This window comes from Convolutriloba macropyga, chromosome 6 (genome assembly GCF_964194025.1).
Source record: "Convolutriloba macropyga chromosome 6, txConMacr16.3, whole genome shotgun sequence".
Classification (NCBI taxonomy): domain Eukaryota; kingdom Metazoa; phylum Xenacoelomorpha; order Acoela; family Convolutidae; genus Convolutriloba; species Convolutriloba macropyga.
In genome coordinates, this window is record NC_134473.1 from 8,709,215 (window position 1) to 8,733,463 (window position 24,249).

The window sequence follows — 24,249 nt, forward strand, 5'->3', positions numbered from 1 at the left end:
CAAAGCTTCCTGGGACTTTCCTTTGCCGCTGCACTGATTTCAGCCTCTTTTAACAATGTTTTCTGGGTTATTGATCTAACTTCCTTTCGTAGCTTTGCGTAATCAGTGAGAGTACTTTCGCTTTTTCTCTAAGATATGCTCTTCATTTCTTCCTTTTCTGTTGAACATGCTCTAATTCATTTTTTGAAGCGAGTGTTTGGACTTGTCTCCCCGTTTCATTCATTTTTGGAACGCAATTTACTACTGCCCATTCAATATTTCGTTGTATATTTTTCCAGAGTAGATCAGGGTCATCTATATCAGGCCTTGTTCCATTGTCTGCTGAGCTCATCGCGCAGGTAATTAATGACCGCCTTGTTTTCTATCCACTCCACCATGACATGTTCGTTAACAAAAATAAGTCAAGCAGGGATGGTGTCAGTGTTAGAGGCTCTTGTAGGCCATGTGATTTGCTGTTGCAGGTAACTATATCGTATGGTCTCGAGGAAGTCCAATTCTTTGCATTCCTCTGATCCCTTGCAGCTCATATTGCTCCAATTGATGTTCTGCATGTTGAAATCCCAACAACACTTCGTTCTGTGTCAACGGATTTATTAGATCGCTGAGGTTATCATTGTTCTCTTTGGTCAATTTCCGACTTCTGGATAGAGAACAAATGGTGATCATTTTATTTTTTACTTTAATTCTTTAAGACTGGTTTTCCACATTGGAGTCCTCATCCATTGCATGGTACGCAATATCGTTCTTTATGTAGAAAAACATTCCCCGTCGGAGTTTGCGATTTGGCACTTCGTTCTTTTAGGCTTCGATCTGGGTTTAACCTGAGTCGCTTCAAGTTAGCAGTTGCGTCCTTCACTTTTTCGACATTTTTAAGTACTAACTCAGGTCCGTGGTGACTATCGAATGAAATAAGAAGTGGGCGTGGAGTGTATTCTTTTCCGATTGAGATTCAGGTTTTCTGCCAATCCTCGTTACTTTGTTTAGCGCCTCCTTTGGCGCATCTATCTGTTCTTACAGTTTGGTTTTTAACTCCTTGTTCTCGCCTTCCTGCGCCTCTAAGGTGGTTATATTTTTGGTACTCAATAATCATCTTCTGAGGTACTTTTTCTTCCTCTCTTCTTCGTTCTTCGCCTGCCTCGATCGATAATTACTATTTCAATGGTTTCACTTTTTGTTTCGTAGTCACCCACCCGGAATAGGTGCACCCCTTATCTTCTGGTTTATGAATTTCGTTCGTCGGCTTCGGTGCGTTTATGAAGCAACAAAAGTCGTTCATAAAGAGACTCCATTGCGTTAATTCTTTTATCTTAATCTTTCCGTGTTTCAGGGATGCTCTTCAGGGTCTTTCAGGGTTGTGGGCTTGGTCTTTTTGTCTCCCTTAATTTTTTGCAGTCAATACATGTGCTCGCATCTGGTTCACAGGAACAAGAGGCCATTGTTGCCATTCTAGCTTGCACCATTGGTGCCTCGAACGGTTCCAAGACAAAGAAATCTTAAAAACTACACAATGTACCCTGCACTTTTAAGCTAGTAAATACAACACTTATGTTTTTGTATCATTGTTCACTCATGAGAATCATCAGTAAGAGAAAGCTGGAGTTTTCCGAGACAACCACATGTGGTTCTACTTGCGTTTCCACTTGCCTTTCCACGTGCGTTGCAACTCGTTGATCCACTCGTGGATCGTTTTGCGTTTCCACTCGCCGTTCCATTTGCGTTTCTACTCGCCGTTCCACGTGCGTTTCTACTTCATTGCGTTAATTGTTTATCTAATTCGTTCCGTTTCAGGAATGCTCTAGTTCGTGGGCTGGTTCTCTGTCTCCTTTAATAGAGTCTTTCTTGTGCACTGTTCAGTTTAAGTAGCATCGTAATAGAAATGTTTGAGACACATAGTCATGAACTGCTGCTGGCATCTTCAGGCATTTCGTACTACAGTGGTCATTCCACCTGGCATTTCATTACGCTGTCTTTCCGTTTCGTAAAGTCTTTATTGTAATCAATACATGTCCACGCAGCTGGAAAAAGAGGCCCTGGTTGCCATTCTAGCTTGCGCCATTGGTCCCTCGAACTGTTCCAAGACATTGAAATCTCAAAAACTACACGATGTACCCTAGCACTTTTTAGCTAGTAAATACAACACATATGTTGGATCATTGTTTACTCCTTACGATCTGTAGGAGAGAGCTGGAGTTTTCCAGGACATCCACTCGTGGTTCCACTTGCGTTTCCACACGCGGTTCTACTCGATTTTTCACTCGTGGACTCATTTGCGTTTCTACTTCATTGCGTCAATTGTTATCTAAACCTCTCCCTGTTTGAGGGGTGATCTCGGTTGTCGGCGTGGTCTTTTTGTCTACTTTAATCGTAGCTTTCTTATCCACTATACAGCTTAGAAAGCACGATAGTACAAAGCTTTGAGACATATTGTCATAAACTGCTGCTGGCGTCTTCAGGCATTTCGTATAACATTGGTCATTTCCCCTGTCATTCCATTATACTGACGTTGGGGTTCGTAAAATATTTTCGCATCTAGTTCATGTGAAGATGAAGCCATTGTTGCCATTCTAGCTGGCACCATTGGTGCCTCGAACGGTTCCAAGACAAAGAAATCTTAAAAACTACACAATGTACCCTGCACTTTTAAGCTAGTAAATAGAACACTTATGTTTTTGTATCTTTGTTCACTCATGAGAATCATCAGTAAGAGAAAGGTGGAGCTTTCCGAGACAACCACATGTGGTTCTACTTGCGTTTCCACTTGCCTTTCCACGTGCGTTTCAACTCGTTGATCCACTCGTGGATCGTTTTGCGTTTCCACTCGCCGTTCCATTTGCGTTTCTACTCGCCTTTGCTTGTGTGTTTCCACACGCGGTTCCGCTCGCTTTCTCACTCGTGGATTGATTTGCGTTTCTGCTTCATTGCGTTAAGTATTTTCTAATCTATTCTTTCCCTGTTTCAGGGGTGCTCTCGGTCGTGGGCTCGGGTTTTTTCGTCTACTTTAATTGTAGTTTTTTTTCCACTGTACAGTTTAGACAGCACGATATTAAAAAGGGTTGACATATTGTCATAATCTACTGCTGGCGTCTTCATGCATTTCGTACAAGATTGGTCATTTCTGTCACATTCCTTTACGCGGACATTCGGGTTCGTAAAGTCTCTGCAATCAATACATGTCCGAGCATCTGGTTCACTTGAACAAAAGGCCACTATTGCCACTCTAGCTTGTACCATTGGTGCCTCGAACTGTTCCAAGACATTGAAATCTCAAAAACTACACGTACCCTTGCACTTTTTAGCTAGTAAGTACAACACTTGTTGGATCATTGTTCACTCATTACAATAATCCGTAGGAGAAAGCTGGACCTTTCCACGACATCCACTCGTGGTTCCACTTGCTTTTCCACTCGCGTCTCCTTGTGTGCTTCCACGCGCGGTTCCACTCGTTTTTTCACTCGTGGATTCATTTGCGTTTCTACTTCATTGCGTTAATTATTTTAAAATCTAAGTCCTCCCCTGTTTCAGGGTTGGGCTCGGTCTTTTTTTCTACTTTAATCGTAGCTTAATTTTCCACTGTAGAGTTTAGAAAGCACAATATTACAAAGGGCTGAGACACATTGTCATAAACTGCTGCTTGCGTCTTCAGGCATTTTGTACAACAGTGGTCATTTCACCTGTCGCATTCCATTACGCGGACATTCGGGTTCGTAAAGTCTTTTTTGCAATCAATAAACGTCCACGCATCTGGTTCACTGGAACATGAGACCATTGTTGCCATTCCAAATTGCAGCATTGGTGCCTGGAACTGTTCCAAGAAACTGAAATCTCAAAAACTACACGATGCACAATGTACCCTAGCACTTTTCAGCTAGTAAATACAACACATGTTGGATCCTTATTCATTCATTACTATAATCTGTAGGAGAAAGCTGGAGATTTCCACGACATCCACTCGCTGTTCAACTTGCGTTTCCACTTGCCTTTCCTTGTGCGTTTCCATACGCGGTTCCATTCGCTTTTTCACCCGTGGATTCATTTGCGTTTCTGCTTCATTGCGTTAAGTATTTTTTAATCTATTCTTTCCCTGTTTCAGGGGTGCTCTCGGTCGTGGGCTCGGGTTTTTTCGTCTACTTTAATCGTAGTTTTTTTTCCACTGTACAGTTTAGACAGCACGATATTAAAAAGGGTTGACATATTGTCATAATCTACTGCTGGCGTCTTCATGCATTTCGTACAAGATTGGTCATTTCTGTCACATTCCTTTACGCGGACATTCGGGTTCGTAAAGTCTCTGCAATCAATACATGTCCGAGCATCTGGTTCACTTGATCAAAAGGCCACTATTGCCACTCTAGCTTGTACCATTGGTGCCTCGAGCTGTTCCAAGACATTGAAATCTCAAAAACTACACGATGTACTCTAGCACTTTTTAGCTAGTAAATACAACACATGTGTTGGATCATTGTTTACTCATTACGATCCGTAGGAGAGCTGGAGCTTTCCAGGACATCCACTCGTGCTTCCACTTGCGTTTCCACACGCGGTTCCACTCGATTTTTCACTCGTGGGTTCATTTGCGTTTCTACTTCATTGCGTTAATTGTTGTCTAAACCTCTCCCTGTTTGAGTGGTGCTCTCGGTTGTGGGCTGGGTCTTTGTCTGCTCTCATCGTAGCTTTCTTATCCACTACTGTTTAGAAAGCGCGATAATACAAAAGGTTGAGACACATTGTCATAAACTGCTGCTGGCGTCTTCAGGCATTTCATACGACAGTGGGCATTTCATCTGTCATTCCATTACCCGGACATTGGGGTTCGTAAATTTTTTTTTTGCAATCAATGCATGTATACTTATCTGGTTCACTGGGACAAGAGAGGCCATTGTTGCCATTCTAAATTGCACCATTGGTGCCTCGAACTGTTCCAAGACGCTGAAAACTCAAAGCTACACGGTGTACCATAGCACTTTTCAGCTATTAAATACAACACATGTGTTGGATCTCTTTTCATTCATTACAATAATCAGTAGGAGAAAGCTGGAGCATTCCACTTGTAGTTCCACTTGCGTTTCCACTCGCCTTTGCTTGTGTGTTTCCACACGCGGTTCCGCTCGCTTTCTCACTCGTGGATTGATTTGCGTTTCTGCTTCATTGCGTTAAGTATTTTTTAATCTATTCTTTCCCTGTTTCAGGGGTGCTCTCGGTCGTGGGCTCGGGTTTTTTCGTCTACTTTAATCGTAGTTTTTTTTCCACTGTACAGTTTAGACAGCACGATATTAAAAAGGGTTGACATATTGTCATAATCTACTGCTGGCGTCTTCATGCATTTCGTACAAGATTGGTCATTTCTGTCACATTCCTTTACGCGGACATTCGGGTTCGTAAAGTCTCTGCAATCAATACATGTCCGAGCATCTGGTTCACTTGAACAAAAGGCCACTATTGCCACTCTAGCTTGTACCATTGGTGCCTCGAACTGTTCCAAGACATTGAAATCTCAAAAACTACACGATGTACTCTAGCACTTTTTAGCTAGTAAATACAACACATGTGTTGGATCATTGTTTACTCATTACGATCCGTAGGAGAGCTGGAGTTTTCCAGGACATCCACTCGTGCTTCCACTTGCGTTTCCAAACGCGGTTCCACTCGATTTTTCACTCGTGGGTTCATTTGCGTTTCTACTTCATTGCGTTAATTGTTGTCTAAACCTCTCCCTGTTTGAGTGGTGCTCTCGGTTGTGGACTGGGTCTTTGTCTGCTCTCATCGTAGCTTTCTTATCCACTGTACTGTTTAGAAAGCGCGATAATACAAAAGGTTGAGACACATTGTCATAAACTGCTGCTGGCGTCTTCAGGCATTTCATACGACAGTGGTCATTTCATCTGTCATTCCATTACCCGGACATTGGGGTTCGTAATTTTTTTTTGCAATCAATGCATGTATACTTATCTGGTTCACTGGGACAAGAGAGGCCATTGTTGCCATTCTAAATTGCACCATTGGTGCCTCGAACTGTTCCAAGACATTGAAATCTCAAAAACTACACGATGTACTCTAGCACTTTTTAGCTAGTAAATACAACACATGTGTTGGATCATTGTTTACTCATTACGATCCGTAGGAGAGCTGGAGCTTTCCAGGACATCCACTCGTGCTTCCACTTGCGTTTCCAAACGCGGTTCCTCTCGATTTTTCACTCGTGGGTTCATTTGCGTTTCTACTTCATTGCGTTAATTGTTGTCTAAACCTCTCCCTGTTTGAGTGGTGCTCTCGGTTGTGGGCTGGGTCTTTGTCTGCTCTCATCGTAGCTTTCTTATCCACTGTACTGTTTAGAAAGCGCGATAATACAAAAGGTTGAGACACATTGTCATAAACTGCTGCTGGCGTCTTCAGGCATTTCATACGACAGTGGTCATTTCATCTGTCATTCCATTACCCGGACATTGGGGTTCGTAATTTTTTTTTGCAATCAATGCATGTATACTTATCTGGTTCACTGGGACAAGAGAGGCCATTGTTGCCATTCTAAATTGCACCATTGGTGCCTCGAACTGTTCCAAGACATTGAAATCTCAAAAACTACACGATGTACTCTAGCACTTTTTAGCTAGTAAATACAACACATGTGTTGGATCATTGTTTACTCATTACGATCCGTAGGAGAGCTGGAGCTTTCCAGGACATCCACTCGTGCTTCCACTTGCGTTTCCAAACGCGGTTCCTCTCGATTTTTCACTCGTGGGTTCATTTGCGTTTCTACTTCATTGCGTTAATTGTTGTCTAAACCTCTCCCTGTTTGAGTGGTGCTCTCGGTTGTGGGCTGGGTCTTTGTCTGCTCTCATCGTAGCTTTCTTATCCACTGTACTGTTTAGAAAGCGCGATAATACAAAAGGTTGAGACACATTGTCATAAACTGCTGCTGGCGTCTTCAGGCATTTCATACGACAGTGGTCATTTCATCTGTCATTCCATTACCCGGACATTGGGGTTCGTAATTTTTTTTTGCAATCAATGCATGTATACTTATCTGGTTCACTGGGACAAGAGAGGCCATTGTTGCCATTCTAAATTGCACCATTGGTGCCTCGAACTGTTCCAAGACGCTGAAAACTCAAAGCTACACGATGTACCATAGCACTTTTCAGCTATTAAATACAACACATGTGTTGGATCTCTTTTCATGCATTACAATAATTAGTAGGAGAAAGCTGGAGCATTCCACTTGTAGTTCCACTTGCGTTTCCACTCGCCTTTGCTTGTGTGTTTCCACACGCGGTTCCGCTCGCTTTCTCACTCGTGCATTGATTTGCGTTTCTGCTTCATTGCGTTAAGTATTTTTTAATCTATTCTTTCCCTGTTTCAGGGGTGCTCTCGGTCGTGGGCTCGGGTTTTTTGTCTACTTTAGTCGCAGTTTTTTTTCACTGTACAGTTTAGAAAGCGCGATATTACAAAGGGTTGAGACACATTGTCATAAACTGCTATTGGCGTCTTCAGGCATTTCGTAAAACAGTGGTCATTTCACCTGTCACATTCCATTACGCGGACCTTCGGGTTGGTAAAGTCTTTTTTGCAGTCAATACATGTGCTCGCATCTGGTTCACAGGAACAAGTGGCCATTGTTGCCATTCTAGCTTGCGCTATTGGTACCTCGAAATGTTCCAAGACAAAGAAATCTTAAAAACTACACAATGTACCCTGCACTTTTAAGCTAGTAAATACAACACTTATGTTTTTGTATCTTTGTTCACTCATGAGAATCATCAGTAAGAGAAAGCTGGAACTTTCCGAGACAACCACATGTGGTTCTACTTGCGTTTCCACTTGCCTTTCCACGTGCGTTTCAACTCGTTGATCCACTCGTGGATCGTTTTGCGTTTCCACTCGCCGTTCCATTTGCGTTTCTACTCGCCGTTCCTCGTGCGTTTCTACTTCATTGCGTTAATTGTTTATCTAATTCGTTCCCTGTTTCAGGAATGTTCTAGCTCGTGGGCTGGTTCTCTTTGTCTCCTTTAATAGAGTCTTTCTTGTGCACTGTTCAGTTTAAGTAGCATCGTAATAGAAATGTTTGAGACACATAGTCATGAACTGCTGCTGGCATCTTCAGGCATTTCGTACTACAGTGGTCATTCCACCTGGCATTTCATTACGCTGTCTTTCCGTTTCGTAAAGTCTTTATTGTAATCAATACATGTCCACGTAGCTGGAAAAAGAGGCCCTTGTTGCTATTCTAGCTTGCGCCATTGGTCCCTCGAACTATTACAAAACAGTGATTTCTCAGAAACTTAACGATGTAGCTTAGCCTTTTTTAGCTACTAAATACAATACTTATGTGTTTTTATCATTGTTCACACATTAGAATCGTCAGTAGGAGAAAGACTTTTGTTTCTGTGCGCGATCCGCGTTCTCGACTAGATAATAATATTAAATCAATGGCGTTAAATAAGTTATGTTTTGGTTTAAAAAAGGTTTTATGTTTTTGCGGATTTGATTTTTTTCAGAGGTATGAGTACTGAGCCGGATGCAAGCTCATCTAATGCTATCAATGAAATTGTAGATGAAGTAATTAAGTTTTACATTCTTTGTACAGCTTGTGGTATATTAAGCTAACAAAGTTGCTACTTCAGCAGTGCTTTGGTGCAACAGTAGCATGCCTGATCGCAATTCTGGAGACAGTAGGTTCGAGTCCTCTAAGCTCTAGATCTTTAGTAGTATATGGAGTTAGCTAATACCACAACTGGGTTACAATTGTTAGAGCTTAGATAAGTGGCTCTGACCATGTGTTGTGTGTACCCTTAGTTGAGTTGGAGTTTGTATTGCGTGAAACCAACTCGTTTGAGAAAGGATTAATGTAATAAATCAGCTTGTGGTATATCTTGCTAACAAAGTTCCTACTTCAGCAGAGCTTTGGTGGCATGCCTGATCTTGGTTCTGGAGATAGTGGGTTCGTCTCCTCTGAGTTCTAAATCTTTTGCAGTGTATGGAGTTAGCTAATACCACAGTTTCGGTTTTTACACCTCGAAGCATTTTATTTACCCAATTGATTACACTCGCTGACAAAGTAAACGCGCAAAATGAATATTTACATTGGAAACTGCTTGTTTCAGGAGCCGGCTTTAGTCGACATAAATTCGGCTGCTGCTTTTGATTTTTATTTCAATCGGAGCATAATCATGAGAAATTCAGTAGATCTATTTTGAGTAAACTGACAAGAGTACTCTCAGAGATCATTCGGGTTCAGTTTGGCCAGATCTCCATAAGCAGCTCTTATTTGAGTTCCCCGTGAAATGTGTTCAACCTGCTCATAAAGTTTGTAATTGCTCTGGAATGAAGTTTGAGACAATTATTGTAAACGCGTTGCTTTTTTTATGCAAAATTTTTGCTTGATTACTTTTGAACTTTTCTCCTAAAACTTTTTGAATTTTTCAATGACTTTTTCAAGCTTCGTTTCTTCATTTTGATTGATTCGAATTGCTCTCGGTCTGAAATGAAGTTTTTTGTTATAAAAGTGATTGGTAGCTGTTGAGTAACAACAGGGTTGTAGCTTAGCGTTAAAGATGTCTGACTGCTATGCAGGAGGTCGGGTTTCGAACACCTATCAGGTCCCAGTTTTTGCACCCAAAATTTTTTCCAATTTACACCCCTATATTTAATTGCGCCCTGTTTATTGTTCGAAATTAGTTCATTCGATGTTAGTCGGTTTATGTGTGATTGAATTCACAATCCAAAGTCTTGCTTAAAATTGGAGACATGAGCAAATGTAAATTTCACTTGGGATCTAAATTGCAGCTGCTTACGGAAAACTGGCTAATTTCTATCTGAAATTCCTCTGTAAGGAAGCTTGGCAGTTATTCCAAATAAAGTGTTGTAAAACTTTTTATAATTATGCGTCGATTGATGTAACAATCAAAGGAGATTGCCATGTAAAATTGCATTCTGATTTTTTACTTTTCTCAACAAGTTCCCCCCATGTCAATGATCCCCGCAGTTCAATCTCCGCCACCTGGCGGTTTGGACCCCCTCTCGGCCAGCCCTTCCAACCCTACCCAATGCTAGCATCTCTGAGCCCCACCTGGGTACTACCGAAGCCAACCCCGCCCGTCGTTTGAGAGCAACTCACCAGACGTTATTTGGTTTTGTTCAGTTGAATTTTTGAAATAACGCTAATATTTTGATTGAGATATTATCTCGCTAACTGCAAATATGCGAAAGTTGGCAGATGCTAAGGTTTTCCTTCTATAGTATGTCTCCTCTATTCAAAAAAATGTTGAGAGCGATTTGGCTACAGATGCTACAAACTGGAATTTTGCTGGCTACCAGATGACACCATTTCTATTGCCTCCTGTATAGCTTTTACCACAAAAAATTGAATTAATCAATAATTTACCCTCAAAATTTCAGAAGTATATAAAATTTTTGGTTAAAGCGTTCATGATAATTGGACGTATCTTCTCCCTGCGCAGTTTTTGTTTTTATTAAAGAGATTTTTTGTGATTGCTACAGGAAAAAGAAGCGAGGTAGAATGCGTTTTGGCAACAGCCGAAAGAGCGCATCAAGATCTTCTATGGCAGCTGGAAACACTACGGAAGATGACGAAGATAATGGGGCAGGTGGAAATGGTAAAAACAACACTCTGTCTCCAACGTCAGCTGCCCACTACAACATGACATATGAGGAGTCTCTGAGAGTGGCCATGTTCCAAGTCAACAGCCGCAGCTATCGGGTGAGGGAAATACGGCATCCAAAAGTTTTCATTTAAAAGTGCGATTACGAGTTTTTGTACAGATGATCTAAATATAAAATAATTGAGTTCTATCCAAAATTATATCCGTTTATTTCCGACCCATTGCCGGTCAAAGTTTGGCTTGATTTTTTACAATTATAGAACAGACTAAAGGTTTGTTTAATTAAATGGAGGTAGAAAGTGAGCGGGAACTAAATCAACTGCAATGAACTGAAACCAAAATTGATGCAATACGAAGCTGTTGGCGTAATCGGTGTTGGCTCGATCAATCTAATAAGCTACTCAGCGCAGTTATCATATTCTATCAATGGCATTTGATGATTTCCTTTTTAGGTTGAGATTGACGAACCACTGCAGCTTAAATTTATTGACCCTCCGAGGCCTGCGGACACAACGACACAGATAAACTCATCAAGTGCCCCTGACACGACTACAGCGTCAAAGTCCACAGGCTCAAAATCGAAGGGAACCAAAAGTGCAATGAAGTCTAAGAAGCCAGTGAAGAAAGATATGAAGAAGTTACCTGAAGCTGAAGTGAAATGGTTCCAGAACCCTCCAGTTATTCATTCCAAACCACATGTCGTGCCCAAAGAGTATCGAGAGTACGTATGGCCGTTGACTTTTTAGCGACCTCTGTAGCAATGGGGGGAGGGGGTTGGAGACCTACTACGTAAATCCATTTATATGATTCCGATGAGAAAAATTGCTTGGTCGTGATGGTTGTTTGGTTGACAATGAATGCTCTTGAAAAAGAAAGAAGTCTGGGTTGCCAATAAACAAAATAAAATATACAAATTGACCTGAAAGTGTTGTTAATTTCTTAAGAATATGAAGTTATTTATCTCAATTTAATCGCGTATAATTCTCCACGAAAAAGTTAAGTTACGAAAAGTTTTTTTTCAATTCTGTGCATCACCATTTCTTATAACTGTAATGATTTTCTTTGAATGTAGTCAGTTCTATACGTTTTTGTAGTGACGTTTTCAGCAGTGTTTTGGCGTTATTGGCTAAAGAGTGATATTATTCTTCCTTAATGTCCATAAATAAGAATTTATCGTTGATTTTCGTTAATGACCAAAGAGAACTTTCCAAATTTTATGATTTCGAAGTCTGAATTTAAATACTGTTTACTGTTGACATGAGCTAGTGCTTATGCTCGTCACTCCCTCACAACATTATCTATGTAAACTCTAAGAAAGAATCAATGAAGTGGGTTTTTAAATGTGTTTTATAATCATTCAGATATAAAGAGAAAACTTCCGAAGAGCTGGACAAAGAAGTTGAGTACGTAATGGATGATCTGGACTATGCATGGCTCAGATTATACAACAGTGAGCACAGAGTTCAAAAGTGTCTACCAGAAGTGTCAAACAAAGACTTCGAACTGCTCATGGATCGCCTGGAGAAAGACTCGAGATTGGATCCCTCCGTCGTGGCCAATAACCTGGGTTCGCAAGGAGGTGGCCCGGGTGGCGTTGGGGGTGAGGAACCCGAAGATGATGCAGTGTGTTCTATTTGTCAAGATGGTGAAGCGAACAACACAAACGTCATTCTCTTTTGTGACATGTGCAATCTGCCAGTTCACCAGGTTTGCTGTCTTTTGTGTTGCTGGTTAATTAGTTTATCTCCAACAAAGTTTGTACCAAATATATTATTCTTTTTAATGCAATTTTTCGTCAGAGTTTTCTTTCGTCTGACCATTTGACTTTTCGTCCTAAAAAACGGAATAAACAGGTAAAGCCCAGAGGGCATTAAGTTGCTGAGCATTAAGTTCTCTTAGAGCTATACGCCTAACTGGTCTCTAAATTTGCTATTCACAGAAACTTGAGGGGACATAAATTTGTTGTTAAAGGCGGTTCTAAGAGTGTGACTTCCATCCCTCCTTAACCCTGCGAGCTCGACCCCCCTCCCTAGGCCGCAGCTAGCTATTGTCGAGGGTAGCCACTCGCCAGTCGTTTCAGAACAACTGATCCAACATCGGGGGCTTATTTTTGATTTGGTTCTGAAATAGTTGCCGCTAAATGTAGCCGACAGGTCAATGTTGCAGTTATGGTTGATAGAAATGTTATGAATTCGATTGTGTTGATGTACATGTGCAAAATAAATGAACTGTTCTGGTTACTTTCCAGATTTACTAACATTTTTAATTGCTCTTGAACGTAGTTCATAGCAATTATTGTAAACGTGTGTGTCTTTTTTATGCAAAATTTTCGCTTGACAATTTTTACTTTTCGAGTGACTTTTACGCCCTTGACTTTTTGCATTTCGCCGATATAAAATTCCCTCTCAATCACAATTTCAAGCAGCTGAACTCAATTGGCGGCAATTTAATACTAAAAGTCAAATGAAAAGTGCGCCGAAACTGGTGCCATTTTTCACTTTAAATCTTAGCAGTGGCATGTTAACCTCTAATGTGGTTATTTGATGCCCGCTATTGAACTTCTTATTCCCATTTAGACTCCCCCCGACTGGAGCAGGCTGCAATTGATTAGAGCTCCCAATAGTCGTTCAAGAGCAACTCTTCCGACGTTTAGTCGGTTATGTTAAAAACTAATTTAGGTTGGATTGTTGTAGAGTTATCGTTTAAAGGTTCATTCCACGACGAAGACTCTCAACTGATAAAAGAAAGAGAATTAATTTCTCCGGTGTAAATAATAAACAAAATAATATATAAACATTTTAATTTAAGAGACCCGGGGGGGGAACAGGCAACGGGACGAGCGGTCCGCTAATTCCTGCCCTACAAATGAACAATTTATTATATCTAAATATCCAAAAATATCAAAAATAAAGAAAAAAAAATATTTTCTGGATAATGGGTTTAGTCTAGTTCTTCTGTTAAGTATGATGCCATACTATTTTATCATGCCAGAGTCACCAGTGTTCTTACCCTAACATGTATTGCTTTTAGCGATCAATTAAATTTTCAGAATTTTTAAAAAAATTTTTGCAATTTTGCACTCAAAATTTTACAGAAATGCCATAATTCGCGTTCTATTGACGCTACAGGGGTCATTTTTTTCCACAGAAAAGCCATCCCTATCTGGGACTCCCTTAGCATGCGGGATAAAGGTAAGGAAAATTACCAGCTTAAAAGCCGAAAATATGTTTCACTAATTCTTGATTATTGAGTAGATAGAAATCTTTTAATTTATGATAATAGGCTAATTTCATTTGTTGTATATCCTGCTAAGCTCTCAAACAAGTTTTGCTTGGCAAGCACATTGTACAGCTTAGCAGCTCTGTATCTCACTGAGCACCTTTAAATTTTACTTTTATAAAATGGTTCATTCAAAAGGCAGAAAGCATCACTTCTAGTAATTTTTGGCTTTTCAAATACAAATAGGTCATTCAAAAACGTTTCAGAATGCAATTGGTTTGAAAACCTTAGAACAAATTTCAAAAGCTCATAGATGTGCAGTTCATAGAACGTAAGAATTTTGTTTGAAACAAATATATCTTCGCTGTGATCCACACGTTTGCGAAAATAAATGAATGTTAAAATTTTCTTAAGATATGTTTTTGATAGAGAGGAATAGGATATACATCCATAAACCAAAATATTGGTTTATGGATGTATATTGGATGATAGGGCTAATTTTACTTTTGTAATATTGTATTGACTGCCCCCTAGGAACATAATGTCTTAACTTAGATATAATCCCGCACTGTTTTCCGAGTCTCTTTTTAACATAATTGACATGTGAAACAAAAGACAGTTTATAATCCAAACGTATACCAAGATACTTACACACAGGCTTAGAAGAAATTAAACAGTCATTAAGAGTATAGGTATTTCCGGAAGCAATCTTTCCTGTGTTCATTTGCACAGTTTTCGTAATATTCAAACACAATTTATTGGAATTCAGCCAATTGCTTACTTCGTTTAAATCTGATTGAATTTCGTTTTGTGTAAGTCCTATGGAGCAAATATTCGTGTCATCAACAAATAGTGTAATTTCTCCAGCTTTGCAGCATGAGGGTAGATCATTAATATAGATAATAAATAACAAAGGACCCAAAATTGATCCTTGAGGGACCCCGCAGTTTACTGGTAGCCAAGAAGAAGCGCCATTTAATTCGACCCTTTGGTATCTCCCAGTTAGGTATGACTGAAACCATTCATGTGCATTACCCCGTACACCATAGGATTCAAATTTAGATAACAAAATTTTGTGATATATTGTGTCAAATGCCTTTTAGAGGTCCAAAAAGAAACTTATAATTGATTGGTTTTTATTGGCTCGTATTTTTTCGATTAGATGAATTTCAGCATCAATGGTATTATGTTTTTTTGCGGAAACCAAATTGCCTCTTCGTTAGCAAACTGAACTTCTCAAAGAAATGGTATAATCTATTGAACATCACTCTTTCAAAAATTTTGCTCCAGATCACTAATATAGATATCTGTCTATAGTTGTTTTCATCAGTTTTATCACCTTCTTTATGAAGATGTAAAACTTTTGCCTTTTTTAATTCACCGGGGAATTTTCCTTTCTTGAATGATAGATTGATTAAATATGTCAACAACGGCGCTACTGTTTGACCTATCGTTTTCACCAACACATTGCAAATTTCATCCTGACAAGATGATGTTTTATTATCCAAGCTATTTTTGATCTCAATAACCTCACTTTCATAAGATTCAAACAGGTACATACTTTTTATTTGATTCCCTATTGGTTTTAACGGATGATGAGGAATATTGTCTGCGACATTTTTACTATTCCTGTAAAGAATTTGTTGAAACAATTGGCAACATCTCTTTTTTGATCTTTTTACCTTTCCATTATAGCTGAAGGGAATGTTTTGACTACGAATGCTTTTACCATTGAGTAGTTTGTATGTCTGTCTTGAGTCTCCAACGCATTTACTAAAAGTTTTTATAGCTGCGAAGCTGTAAGCTGAGCGAAGCTATATTGTGGTGCTCTTGGTTTTTTTTATTTCGTCGTCTGACGCTCTTTTTTCGTTTTACATTTGTTCACACAGCAAAGCTGATTTTCCGAATGACCTCTTCCTCTCACTAATGGCATTTGCGCGCATGACGTCACTTCTCACTCGCTTTAGCAAAAGTTTTTAGGTTATTTGCGTGATTAGATTTTGATCATACGTGACTTAACTCACTCAATAAAATGACTTTTGCATTTTAAAACTTAAGTTTAGTTTGAATTTGTTTAAGGTCAAAGGAACGCATTTGTGCAGTAAAGGTCCCTAATAAGAGGCTTCTGCGAAATGAATTTTAACAAGCTTTATTAATTTATCGCTGAATGTTCTTACCTAGTTTTTTGAGCGGCGTCGATTTTTCAAGTTAGATCTGTTTCTATCTCTATTATATGTCACGCAGGTCTATTCTTTCGCAGCTATTCCGGCAATCGGCCGGCTATGTTTTGAAATTATTGCTTTTTAGATTTTTTGATGAGTAAATCTAACTTATTACTAAGTTTCATGAATTTGTCCAAACAACAGTTTTCTTGATTGTTTCCATTTGCGATGAGCGTCAATTGTTTGTGTTCTTAAGTTTTTAATCTCGTTGCAGAGCCATTTTGGATTTTTAGGCTTCGAGGCTATAAAGGTTTTCATAGGTGCAAATTCGTTTGTTATCTCCAGGAAAGAATCGTTGAATAAAAAAACTTTGAACCAAAATTGTTTTGAATTGTCCTGCATTTAGCTGACGATGCTGTAAATATGTAGTAAATGAATTGGAACGAACAAAAATTGATTAAAAAATAAACAGTACCGGCTTTGTTTTGTTTGATTGTTTGCTGAGTTTTTGTTCTCTTTTGCCTATCGAAGAGTTTCTATTTAACATTTGGGAATTTAACAGGAATGCTACGGTGTACCCTACATCCCCGAAGGCCAATGGGTGTGTCGCAAGTGTCTCCTATCACCAGCACAACCAGTTACGTGCCAACTGTGCCCAATGAAGACTGGGGCTTTCAAGCAGACGTCCAAAAACAAGTGGTGCCACGTCTCATGTGCAATTTGGATCCCTGAAGTGCAATTTGCAAATGCGGTTTTCCTGGAACCAATTGAAAACCTCGAAAGCATTCCGGCAGCTAGATTTAAATTATGCTGCTATATATGTAAGAAGCGAAACGCGGGAGCTTGCGTGCAATGTAGTAAGAACAACTGTTTCACTGCATTTCACATTGCCTGTGGTCAGTCGGCGGGTCTTCATATAAAACTGGAGCCAATTAACAGTTCAGATCACAGTCCGACATTGTTTAATGTCAAGAAGGTGGCTTATTGTGATTTGCATACCCCTGCAGATAGCGACAGGAAGCCGTTGATCAACTCTGCTGCGCCTGAAGATTCAAAGAACTCGAAAAAGCTGAAGCAGATCTTTGCGCAGAACAAGTCCCAGGCTTCTTCTCAAGTCCAAGGTGGGAGGATCATGATTCACCTTCTATTTTTAGTATATTTGTCGATTATCCTCTCAAATAGCGTGATATAAAATGAGAGTTTTTATTAAAGTTTGGTTGGCTAGTTCGACGTGACTTGTAAACTTGGGATCTTATCTGTTTGGTACGTATTTTTTAAGGAGGAGGGGGGTTGAATAGAATACTGGGTGCACAAACGAAAAAGATCCCATACTTGTGATATCAAAAAACAGACGAAAGCCTAACAGTGTTTAAAACACTCCCGCGCACATTTTAAAATGCCGAAAGTCTGCAGTGCCAGTAGTTCCTACTTGGCCAGAAGTTGACTTCCGTCATTTTAAAACGTGCGCGTTTCGTGTTTTAAGCATGGTTACGTGACGAAAAAGTTCTCAGTGACTTCAAGCAGAGTCACCTAACCATCACTTCAGATATAACTTTTATATCGAAATTGCCATGAGAGGCTATAAAGTCCTTTACAATCTTGTTCTTATTTCGAGATTTCAAAATTAGGATTTCCGCTTAGTTAATCTGTTATTCTCCGCATGCCTTAACAAATTCAGTTTGTTCTGTAATCTAAAATTTCCTTATGTGTTGCAGTGCCGCTTCCGGAGATTTCGGCAGACAAGTATGAGCAGATTGTGGGGCGAGTGAGTTTCCCCCACAAAGTGCAATTTCTAACTCGGCTGACTAGCTACTGGCTGCTGAGGCGACAGGCGCTGAATGGTCTGCCTCTGATTAAGAGACTGCATATGACTCACCTGCAGAAACAGCAGCACAGTGCGAAGGCTGCTCTGGAGAAATGCGAGAATGATAATGTGAGTTGTGTTAACATTATCTGTATAAGCAAATAAATTTTTGTGTTGAAATGGCTGAAAACAGAATGGCGAGTGATTCGTAAAGTTCTGATACGCTGTTTTTAATTCCTCTCACAAAGTTTGGAGCAATAATTTGGGTCCTGTTGGTCTTCTTCTATGCGATTTTTAATTGCTCTTGAACGAAGTTCATAGCAATTATTGTAAACGTGTGTGTCTTTTTTATGCAAAATTTTTGCTTGACAGTTTTGACTTTTCGAGTGACTTTTACGCCCTTGACGTTTTGCGTTTCGCGTGATCTAAAATTCTCTCTCAATCACAATTTCAAGCAGCTGAACTCAATTGGCGGCAATTTAATACTAAAAGTCAAATTAAAAGTGCGCCGAAACTGGTGCCATTTTTCACTTTAAATCTTAACAGTGGTATGTTAACCTCTAATGTGGTTATTCGATGCCCGCTATTCAACTTCTTAGTCCCATTTAGACTCCCCCGACTGGAGCAGGCTGCAATTGATTAGAGCTCCCACTAGTCGTTCGAGAGCAATTCTCCGACGTTTAGTCGGTTATGTTTTAAATAGCTAAAGCGTTTTCTGGTCTAACCCAGTTGACTTTGTCCTCAGAATAGATCCTCCATTATTTGTCAAGGGCAATTTTTAATTGCTCTCGAACGAATTTTTGTAGACATGTCTTTTGTTCATTCGAACAAAATTTGTGTCTGATCGATTTGACTTTTAATTTTTATCACACTTAACGTTTTCGAATTTTGCGTAATCTAAATTTAATTCTCATTCACAATTTTACATAGCAGCTGAACTGAGATGGCGGCAGTTTGTCATTAAAAGTGGGATATTTTCCGTTTGTGCCCCCCCCCATGTACTTTATGCATCCCTCAGTTACAGAATACGTGTCATTACATAGTAAATAATTGTAATAATATTCCACGTGCATCGGGGGATGCAAATAATACGCACCCACTCAGCTGGGGGTAACAGACGGAATAGATTCTAGAAGTCAAAGGAAAAATGTGACAAAATTGGTGCCATTTTTGCTTTAAAACTTAATAGTGTCATATAATAATCTCTTATTATAGCTGCGAAGCTGTAAGCTGAGCGTAGCTATATTGCGGTGCTCTTGGTTTTTTTTTGTTTCGTCGTCTGACGCTTTATTTTCGTTTTACATTTGTTCTAGAACATTCTGTCTCGTCACTGCTTAAATGGCTTTTTCGCGCTTGATTTCACGCTTTCTGCGTGACTAAATTGCGGTTATTCAGAAACAGAATCTGTTCCTAAAACAAAGTTGATTGTAAGAAAGCAGATTGTATGGTCCGACAGCCGAGTGGTTAAGGCGACTGGCTGTTAATCCGGAGATCGCCGGTTCGAGACGCGACAGGGAAACTTTTTTTGCACCCAAAAACAACCTCCTTTGAAATAAACTTGTAAGTTTTATAGGCGGCGGCGATAACTTTTATCAACTCACTTCTGTATCTTTTTCCATCTGGCACGCAAGTCTATTTCGCAGCTATTCCGGCAATCTGCCGGCTATGTTAACGTAATTTGAAGCCCTCCTTACTGAATTCCGCCTTGAATTCGAAATAATTATTAGAGCTTGAGGGTGTTAAGTCGTGAGCACTTCCCTACGAGCTCAGATCAATTGATAGATGGAGGTCATGCAGGTAATTGCATTAAGTTAAGTAGGGGCACTCTGTACTATTATTGGTGTAGCTAGAACTGTCCGCAAATAAGAGTAAAATGCTTTAATATCTGCAATAGCTGAGTGAAGTTATTATTGGCTTTCTGTTTTTTATATCGTCGTCAAGATTTTTATTAAGATCATATGGCCTCACACTCTTTTGAATTCTATTGTTGTAAATTCATCTATGCAGTTTTTAGTCGGATTTGCGCGGGTGATTTTATTTTTCACTTACTGTAGTTAGTTTGTGAGTGAGTAAATTATTAGTCAATTATGATTCGTCTCACTCTCAAAAGGAGTTTTCCTCTTTGTCGCAATTTGCTTGCTTTAAAGTGGAAAGTTAAGGTCAGAGGACTTCACCACATTTTATCTGAAAGCTATTTGGGGACAGTATTTAGAATCAACGCTTAAGTATTTTTAAACTTCAGTCTTTTTAAAGTCTTTTTAAGCTCACAGCAAGGTTCAAATTGAGACCGGTTTTTGTTTATTGGTGTTATAAGAATTCGCTCTACGAAGCTATGGCATGTATTTTCTGGCTATATTCCAGCTATGTTTAGATTTCCCATGGTTTTTTTCTCTGCCTATGTCAATCCCATTGAAGAAAGGGGTCAGTAAGCCTTTTCGTTGATTTGCGGGCTACATTTTGCCTTGTTGTACCTGTCAAGATGAATAAAAGAGCAGTTCTAAAGCTTTCACAATTCAACTATTTTCTTTCACGATTCAGGCAAAAAACGGTGAATAGGTTCACGGCGTAGAGAGATAGAGGCGAGACCAGACAATACCTGTCATCGCTGTGTACAGATGTTAGAATTTACATAGGTGTTAAGACAAGTGATAGAAAGTTTACTGCGTACAACTGAGTTGAGTCATCAAGTGATTGAGACTGAATGAAATGAACTAAAGTTTGAACAGATTCCCGAATGGGTTGATAGTATAATAATATATAGGTGTTAGTAGTGTTTATAATAGTAGGTGAGTCTTTGTTTCAGTTCCTGACGGGTACTTCCGTACCACACTCCCCCTTTTTCAGTTTTTCGGCATTTATATGTCAAAAATGTGGTTGAGGTGGTCAACGTCCTCTGGGTCCAATGATGAAATGGGGCTCTGTTCTAGGGTTGTGCGGTGCGGGATTTCCGAAGGGGCCGTGCTGTAGCTCGACTGCGGGCTATCACTGTGGTCCGGGTTCCTGCATCTCTCGTCGTCAGACAGTGAGTGCTCTATGGAAATGTTGGTATCCTTGTTTGCTATCCTCGTGGGTGGGGGTTCTTGTCCTGCGGTGATTGGCGCTGTTAGTGGTTCCTCTGGCATGATGTTGTGGTCGCTGTCCGACTCTATGAGGATGGTTACTGGTACCTCGTCATCTATGTTGTGGCTGGTCTGTGTAATGGTTGGTTGCTGTTGTTGTTGTATGTCCCGGGTGGGTTCCGTGCTTGTGTTGTATAAGCTGATCTATGTTCCGAACGGGTGCGGAAGGAGTTTCTACCATGTTGTCTTTGTTTATGGGTAGTTTTTGCACAATTCGCTCGACGGATCCTCGGCCTTTGTTAGGGGTGTGCATAAAGTCTTTCGGTGAACTTGAAGTGACTATTGTTATCGGGCTTTGTAATGGTGAATCGGATACTAGATTGATGACTTCTACCGTATCCGAGTTGTTCCACCTGTCCAGGTCAGTGCTTACAATGGAGGAGTATCGTTGTTGCCTTCGTTTCGCTTGTTCGATTTTTGACTGGGCTAGTGCTGCCTGTTTTGATTTGGTTTCGAATTTGGGACGTGTATTCTTTTTGTAGGCTGCTGTGGTTTTCTTCTGGGGCTACCTGCTTTGCCTTTCCTTTGTTTTTGTTTTGTTGAGGTTTCTTTCTTGGTTGGCTTGGTGGCGGCTTGTTGTATTTGTCTGCTTGTGCCCGGTTGGGGTTCCTGTTGTTGTGTTGACTGCTCCGCTGCCCATTTCTCTTTTTGTTTCTTCTCATCTAAATAGAATTTCTTAATTTTTTGTCTAATTCTCTTATATTCGCCGACGGTCTTGCACGCTACGAAGTCTATCAGTCTAGGTTTATTTCGGATTGTTTCAGTGGCTATTGCTATGTCGCTTTTTCTGATTACTGTATCTTTTCTCTTTGGTGTGTCGATTGTGATTAGGTGGGGTGTGTAGTTTGTTATTGTCCCGTCCGGGATTATATTCCATAGTGGCTTAAGTGTGCCTCGTGGTTCCTTTACTCTGCGCATTATTGTTTTTCTTGCTACTTGGTTTCTTTCTTTTACTAATACTGTTGTTTTATCTCCGAATGTAATGCTTAGTTTGTCGGGTACGATTTTTATGGGAGAAATGGTCTTACGTTTTTGCGCCGTGGGTGCGCGTTTTGTGGCCAGGGGTTCTTCGTCAGAGTCTGATTCGGCGCCGGGGGACTGGTATTGTATGTCCAGATGGGGCTCAGAGTCAGAATCTTGATTCCAGATGCTTGCCTCGCTCAGCATGGCCTGCTTCAGTTTCTTCTTGTCTAAATGGAAATTCTTTGCTTTATTGTATGATAAGTTTTTGTGGTTTGGCTTTTTTAGTATGTTCCTTAACTGTGTGTTTGCTGTTCTACCAAAGTGTGCTTCGAACGGAGTGATGCGTGTTGTTGTGTTGGGAATCAGTCTAATGTTTTCTATTATGTGTGTGATTTTATCGGCTAATGTTTCTTTGTCCCATTTGGGATCTATGTTTATTGCCGAGAGTCGTCTTTTTATTGTTTGTATCATACGTTCGACTAATCCTGTCCCTCTGTGATCTCCTGCTGGGGCTAGGATTAATTTAATGTTGTTATCTTTGCAGAAAATTTCGAAGTTTTTAGATTTGAACGCCTGTGCCTGGTCGCACCTTAGTGATCTTGGTATGCCGTGGAATGTCATGTAACTTTTCAGAAATTAAATTGCTGTTTCAGTGTTGCAATTGTGCTATGCCTTTGCGTGGGGGTATCTAGAAAATCTATCTACCGAGACTAGAATGTATGTGTCTTTGTTATTGTCTAGTGTTGGTCCTGTGAAGTCTATTTGTACTTCTTCATTAGGTTATTGTAGATTGTTTAGATGTGTGTGTTTATTTTTTGGAATAATTGATTTTAAGTTCTTACCAATGGCTGTGCACGGTTTGCATCTTTGTGCCATTATGACGATCTCCCGGTGTATGCGGGGAAACCAGATGAGTTGCGCCATGTACATCATTCCCGCCTGTCCCGTATGGGTTTTGTGGATTGATTGTAGTGCAATATCGCGTAAATTAGAAGGTATATAAAGTTTGCCGTCATAAAGGATACAGCCGTTTTCATTTACGGATAGGTCTTTTTTGAGTGTATGCCAATAGCGGGAGTAGTGTTTTAGTGCGAGCCAGTCCGGGTTTTGGATCATTTTGCGGATCCGGTTGCTCTGGTTATCTAATTTAATCGCTTCTGATATAAAATTTTCGTTCATTACTTTGTGTAAATTCGATAATGGGATGTTGTCTTCCGATTGGGTGTTATCAAAGGGGTTTTTTGCCCGAGTGGGTTCTAGAGGGGTTAATCCTTTTCCTAGGTTATTGTCGATGTCTGTTTGTGTTGGGATAGTGACCGATCTTGGGGGGTTTAATTGTTGGGTTTGGTTGTTTGCGGTAGTATTTTCTTGAAGGGGATTCATCTTTTTGGTTCCGGGGCGTTTATAGATTGGCTTATTAAAGGTGTTAGAATATGGTTTATTTCGGGTAAAAACGAATACGTTGGAATTTGTGGGATGATTTGAATTTGAAGTTTGATGGAAGTGCGAATTATAGTAATTTGAATGTGGAATTGTTTTTATAGAATGTAAAGAAATGTTATGTAAAGAAGATTTAGAGTGATTGCACGAGTGCGACTGATTTGAACAACAATTTTGGCAAAGCGTGTCTGCTTTGTTTGCTTTGCTTACTAGTCTTTATTACGTCATGTTTTCTGTGCTTTATTGTTTGCGCATTCTGATTGGTTGAAATTCTTAGAGCGTTCTTTAGTGTGTATTTAAATGTGTTTATTAAATTTACTACATAATTTTTGTCGCTTTCGAGCGGTTGGGGTGCTGGAGAGATCGGATATCTGCTAAAGTAATCTGCGAATCCCATGTTTTTTTCCTGGTACGTGTTGTACTGTAAAGTGAAAAGGTAGTAATCTGTCTACCCAACGGGTCAGGCGGCTTTGGTATGTTTTGTTTCCCCTGTTGTTTTTTAGGGCCGAAAGGAGTGCTTGGTGATCTGTTTGGAGTTCAAATTTGGAGCCGTATAGGTAATATTTGAAATGTTCTAATTTACCATACGACCACTAATAATTCTAATTCGTTGGTACTGTATTTTTGTTCATTATTATTTAAGAATCTGCTAGCGTATGCTATTGGGTACCAGTTGTTGTTTAAATATTGTTCTAAGCACGCTCCAAGTCCATTTTTACTTGCGTCACATCTGACCCGTGTGGGTTTTGTTGTGTCGAAGTGTTTATTTTCGATAATATGTATTATTGCGGTTTTGATTTTATTGAATGCTAAATCATGTTCGCTTGCCCATTTTAGCTTGGAACCTTTTATGCTGTTTTTTGTTGATAATAATGGTCTCAGGGGTGCTGTTAATTCTGCTAGGTTGGGAATGAATTTTATCA

General features: G+C 39.9%; 2 protein-coding genes across 2 annotated transcripts in view; one reads left to right on the forward strand and one right to left on the reverse strand.

Moving 5' to 3' along the window:
• LOC142341466 (bromodomain-containing protein 1-like) overlaps positions 1–24,249 on the reverse strand; it is a 284,999-nt gene that overhangs the window by 91,389 nt on the left and 169,361 nt on the right. The gene's annotated exons all lie outside the window — the stretch shown is intronic.
• Positions 1–24,249, forward strand: part of LOC142340672 (bromodomain-containing protein 1-like) — a 78,093-nt gene that overhangs the window by 8,231 nt on the left and 45,613 nt on the right. Inside the window, exons 3-7 of the mRNA XM_075391363.1 lie at positions 10,498–10,717; positions 11,072–11,340; positions 11,981–12,326; positions 16,563–17,121; positions 17,716–17,933. Coding sequence (XP_075247478.1) covers positions 10,498–10,717; positions 11,072–11,340; positions 11,981–12,326; positions 16,563–17,121; positions 17,716–17,933 — 1,612 coding nt within the window. The remainder of the gene's footprint in view (positions 1–10,497; positions 10,718–11,071; positions 11,341–11,980; positions 12,327–16,562; positions 17,122–17,715; positions 17,934–24,249) is intronic.